Source organism: Otolemur garnettii, unplaced genomic scaffold, assembly GCF_000181295.1.
Source record: "Otolemur garnettii isolate 467f Iridium unplaced genomic scaffold, OtoGar3 scaffold00137, whole genome shotgun sequence".
Classification (NCBI taxonomy): domain Eukaryota; kingdom Metazoa; phylum Chordata; class Mammalia; order Primates; family Galagidae; genus Otolemur; species Otolemur garnettii.
Window position 1 is genome coordinate 4,784,876 of NW_003852532.1, and position 6,000 is coordinate 4,790,875.

General features: G+C 35.5%; 1 protein-coding gene across 1 annotated transcript in view; it reads left to right on the forward strand.

Moving 5' to 3' along the window:
* Positions 1-6,000, forward strand: part of CUNH4orf17 (chromosome unknown C4orf17 homolog) — a 51,903-nt gene that overhangs the window by 13,943 nt on the left and 31,960 nt on the right. The window contains exon 2 of the mRNA XM_003798523.2: positions 5,581-5,798. Coding sequence (XP_003798571.1) covers positions 5,633-5,798 — 166 coding nt within the window. The 5' untranslated portion in view covers positions 5,581-5,632. The remainder of the gene's footprint in view (positions 1-5,580; positions 5,799-6,000) is intronic.

The window sequence follows — 6,000 nt, forward strand, 5'->3', positions numbered from 1 at the left end:
AACAAAACAGTTTGACACCCTCAAGGGATCACCATGGATCTACAGTAGTGGAGCCCAACTGAAAAGAAATTGTCAAAATGCAAATGTTAAGGGTATTTGTTAAACTAGATCTACAGGAATACTTGTAACTGCATTATACATACACGATAGATAACCACCAGTAAAAAAGCTAAAGCTCATAGTGTAAAACAATAAGACAAGAGGGAGAACCAAAGCAATGAGGGATGAACAGAACAGCATTCCACATATCGGCACTAACACGCAATATAAACTATCAGAATGCTACCCTCCAAAGACATAGACTGGCTGAATGGAGGAAAAAGCACAATCCAGGTATCTATGTCTCCAGGAAACACATCAAACCTAGAAGGACTCACAGAGATTTAAGGCAAAGGGATGAAAAAAATATTCAGTGCAAAGAGAAACCAAAAGAGAGCAGACATAGCCATTCTCAGAGAAAATCGACTTTTAATAAACAACGGTTGAGAAAGACAAAAAAGGTCATTACGTAATAGCAAAGGGAGTAAGTTAACAAGACATAAACATTCTAAATATATAGGCACCTAACATAGGAGCTCCCAGATTCATAAAGCAAATCCAACTAATAAAAGCAAAAAGACAAACAAGCATCGGAATTCCTAGGGACTTCAACACCCCATTAACAGAGCTAGAGAGATCATCTAAATAGAAAATGAATAAACAAATACTGGATTTAAACAGGACTCTAGAACTAATGGACCAAACAGACATTTACAAAAAATTCTACCCAGAACTACTGAATCAACATTCTTCTCATCATCGCATGACACATTCTCCAAGCTTAATCATATCTTAGGCCACAAAACATGTCTCAGCCAATTAAAAAAAAAATTAAAATCATACCATGTATCTTCTCAGATCACAGGGGAATAAAAACTAGAAATCAGTTCCAAGAGAAACATTCACATCTACACAGAGTCATTGAAATTAAACAGACTTCAACTGAATGATCCTTGTGTCAATGACGTGATAAAGATGGAAATTAAATGCTTTTTCAAACTGAATGACACATTTATGGAATATAGCAAAAGAATTCACAAGGGGAAGGTTCATAGCCTCAAATGCTGACATCAAGAAGACAGAAAGATAACAAATTAACAACTTAATGTTACATCTCCAGGAACCAGAAAAGGAAGACAAACGAAACCCAAAGCCAGCAGAAAAAATGAAATAATAAAGTTCAGAGCAGAACTAAATGAAATACAACACACACACACACACACACACATACACACATATATATAAAGGATTAATTAAATAAAAAGTTCATTTTTTGAAAAGATAAACATAATCAATAGACCTCTTGCTAGATTAACTAGAAATAGAAAAGACCCAAATAAGCTCAATCAGAAATGAAGGAGTATTACGACTGATACCACACAAATGCAAAACATCATCCATGATGATACGAAAATTTCTACACACATAAACTAGAAAACATAGAAGAAATGAACAAATTATTGGAAAACACAACCTTCTAATAATCAGGAAGAAATAGAAATCCTGAACAGACCAGTAATGAGCAGTGAGATTAATTAAAGCAGTAATGAAAAAATCTCCCAATTAAAAAAAAAGTTCCTGACCAGATGGATTCACAGCTAAAGTCTACCAGACCTACAAAGAATGGGTACTTATCCGATGGAAATTATTGCATAACATTGAAAGGGAGGGAATCCTCCCTAACTAATTTTATAAGGCCAATAATCACCTTGACACCAAAGCCAAGAAAGGACACAACGAAAAAAGAATACTACAGACCAATATTCCTTATAAATACAGATGCAAAAATCCTCCACAAAGTATTAATAAACTGAATTCAAAAACTCATAAATAAAATAAGTCACCACAACCAAGTGGAATGCATCCCAGGATGCAAGCATGATTCAACATACATAAATCAATAATGTGATTCACCACATAAACAGAAAGAAAAAAAAAAAGAGCTTGGCTTGGTGCCCGTAGCACAGTGGTTACGACTCCGGCCACATGCATCGAGGCTGGCAGGTTTGAACCTAGCCTGGGCCAACTAAGCAACAATGACAACTGTAATGAAAAAGTAGCTGGGCGTCGTGACAGGTGCCTATAGTCCCAGCTACTTGGGAGGCAGAGGCAAGAGAATCTCTCAACCCCAAGAGTTTGAGGTTGCTGTGAGCTGTGATGCCAGGACACTCTACCCAGGGCAGACTCTGTCTCAAAAATAAATAAACAAAAATAATTAAAAAAAAAAAAAAAGAAAAAGAAAGATCTCAGTAGATGCAGAAAAAGAATTTGACAAAATCCAACACTGTTTCATGATAAAAACCCTCAACAAATTAGGCAGAGAAGGACCGTGTCTCAAAATTATAAAAGCTATATGTGAAAAAAATGTGAGCACAGAAAGAAATAAAATGGAGGGCGGTGGACAATGTGCCCTGTCAAATAAGCTGGATTTTCTATCCCTCCTTGCAGCTGGGTCAATGCAACCTAGATTATTCTCTGGGACTCGTGGAAAGGCTCTTACAAACAGAACAGATAACTGGCATTGCTCTTCTCAGCCCTTTACCCTCCCCTTTCCTTCTGTTTCGTGCTGGTGTGTGCAAATGTGTAGCCATTTTAAGTAACTAGAGCTTTAGGAACCATCATAGAATGGAAGCCAAATCTTAGGAAAGGCGGATCGAAAACACAGAACAAGCCCGACTCCATGATAACACCGTGGAGCTTCTGCACCAACTTTGGACTGTTGATCTCTTTTGTGTGAGGGAGAAAAACAGGTATGCCTTGTTTAAGGACCCGTTTCTTGTCACTGTTATTAGCTATGTAAAAATATTTCCTGATATACGATATGCAATGAAAATCTCAAACTATCAAAATAAAATAACTTTGTTAGAAATTAGAAAAATCAATTAAATCTCCCACAAAATACAGTAATGTGATGAGTTATAGTCAAAGGCAACTAAGTCTTTAATTCTTGGGACCAGTCAGAAAAAAAAAAAAAAGCTTGCATTGTTTTAAGTTAGTATTTCCCCTTTTGGAAATTATCTATATTGCTTTCAGAAACTGTAATTAAAAAATTCAAAATCATCTGAATTCTAAAAAGAAAAATACTAGGAAGCACCAATATATACAATCCTGATAGCATTATGTACATACATGCACATACGCATGTGTGTATATGTTTCTTTGTGACTTTTAAATAGCATTTTAACATTTTTTCAAGGCTGTTTGAATGAGTCATTAGCATAGACATCCTGACAAGCAAAGCAGTATATTTCATTCACAATGATTAGAAAATCCTAAAAATCATTCACATCTTCTCCTCATAGGTTTTTGATTGAGCTAAATTTGATTATGTCACTTGGTAAGTGTTCTTTAAGGAGAATTGTGGGAAGAATTTTCAATATTATTTGTATTGTCTTTTCTCTTTCTCTTTCTCTTGCGTTTGATGTAACTCTAACATTCAACAATGAGAAAAACACTTTTGCTGCCACAAGGTTTTGTCAAGTTACGGGTAACTGGAAATCTGAGAAGAATAATGGGTGAGGAGATTCTGGAACTTCGATTTCCTCAGGGAATGTTACCATGTTGCTAGGCTGTGCTACATAGCTTAGGAAGCCACATAGGCTCTTTGGAGTAAGAGCCAGAGACAGCTATATTCTTTTGGAAGCATTAGACATTAGGCTGTTTCTGCCAATTAAAAACTTCCAGCGTAAGTGCAAAGATTTAACAAAATCAACAAAAACTCAGTCTAGACCCAATATGAAGCTGGGAGCATTTCAACAGACTTGAGTTCCTGGCAACCAGATCACCTGATTTTAATGCTATCCTCAGGTATAATTTTAAGTTCATCATTAAAATAATTTTGTAAAATTTTAGGCATGATTTAGTTAATCATCCTTAAGTTCATCTTTTCAAGATGTACGTAAAAGCCAAATAGGCCTTTTTTAAGGAAAGGGGGTATTATCTTTTAAAGTAAACCATCGACTTTTGATTGTTAGAAAGTTTCTGAATTTAATATTCAAATATATTGTAGCCTAGAATAATTCTAGAATTTATGAATATCAAACTGAAATTTCTAAAATGTACATTTTCTAAGGCAACAGGAACTGGCAGATGATACGTCATACACTCTGCACATACACCGTGAAAAACTTCACTGCAGATTGCTCAGGTCAAAAAAGATAGTCAATGAACAGCCACGGCAACAAAATTCTGACATCAATTTCTAGAATTTGGTTATATTTTGACACTGCAAATTATTCTGATCAAAAAAAATCCCTATCATGGTTAGAAATAAAATGTGGATTTTCCAATTCTGCTGTGACAAATAAGGTTTCCATATAAGCTAGGAAAATACAACAAGCACCAGAAAAACGTATTTTAGATTTTAAGAGTAGTATACTATCTTTAAGAAAGTTTAAAGAACTCTGTTTTATATTCCTTTTTAAATTTTTTCTTTTCTTTTTTTTTTTTTTGAGACAGAGTTTCACTCTGTTGCTGTGGGTAGAGAGGGAGGGCATCAGCCTAGCGCACAGCAACCTCAGACTCCTGGGCTCAAGCGATCTTTCTGCCTCAGCCTCCTGAGTAGCTAGGACTACAGGTGCCTGCCATAATGCCTGGATAGTTTTTGTATTTTTAGCAGAGACAGGGTTTTGCTCTTGTTCAGGCTGGTCTTGAAGCAATCCTGAGCTCAAGATAGGAAAAATACAACAGGCACCAGAAAAACGTATTTTAGATTTTAAGAGTAGCATACTATCTTTAAGAAAGTTTAAATAGCTCTGTTTTCTGTTCCTTTTTGAATTTTTTCTTTTCTTTTTTTTGAGACAGAGTTTCAGAGCAACTCCTGAGCTCAAGCAATCCTCCCACCTAGAGCACTCACCGGCCTTTCTCACGTTCTTAATCCACAAAGTTCCTTTCCCACATGATTGTGAATTCATAAGAGCCATAACATTATCTTTAATTCCCTAGGCCTGTGACAGTGTAAGTATCTGATAAAGGTTTGCTAAATGATTGAAGGAACATTAAATATTACTAAATATTGTAAACAACATGACAAACGTTTTCTAGCTTAGCATCTATAGATAACATCATAGTTTTGGATTTTTTTTCTCCTTCAGGTTTTACTGTTGCCTTGGAATATAACACACATTTAAGATAGTGGTCTTTTAAAAGTAAAATGTAAAAGCTTTTCATTTAAAGTTAATTTAATGTAAAGCACATTTGTGGGTGTTGTATTTAAAGCCATTGTTTTAATTTACTATATAAAAACTGATTATAATCATGTAATATATTGTTTATATTAAGCCAACAAAATAACCTTAAATGCAGTTAAAAAGAGAATATACTTTACATTTTTCACAATTACTTTAATTTTTCCAAGGAAAATGTTTATGCCTATGCTGTTCTTAATGTTTACAGAAATTTAATCTGAAAGCAAAGTAGCCTCACATTACTTGGACATGAGAAACACTGCAGTTCAAACAAAGAAAATAGAGAAAATGTCAAAAATGTATAAGAAAATGTCTAAAAACTCTTGTGAGAATCATAGTTATTCTTTGATTTCAGGGTCTGAGCACATTGGAAGTGACCTTAATCAAGTTAGACCTTAAAAACGTTAATGGCAACAGTGGAGAGGAAGAAACCAACACTCTTGGACATGAACTTCAAATCTTCAACATCTGTCCCCCAGTTTGAGGTCAAAGGCAGCCATATCATGGCTAGAAATAGAACCTCTTTTCTAGTCAGGCACACCCCTCATCCCAGAAGAGTCTGCCACATCAAAGGTAAGGTGACTTAAGGTCCCAAGATGTGTTTCTTGTGATGCTTGATGATTCTGGTGGGTAAACATGAAGCTGCTATTCAAAATATTTAACTACCTGTAGGCATGGGCATTGACTATTGGGCCCACATACCAACGTGGGAGTTAGAGCAGAGGCCTCATGCCCTGTCTGTGTCCTCTCCCTTTCCTTCCCTCCCTCCCTCCCT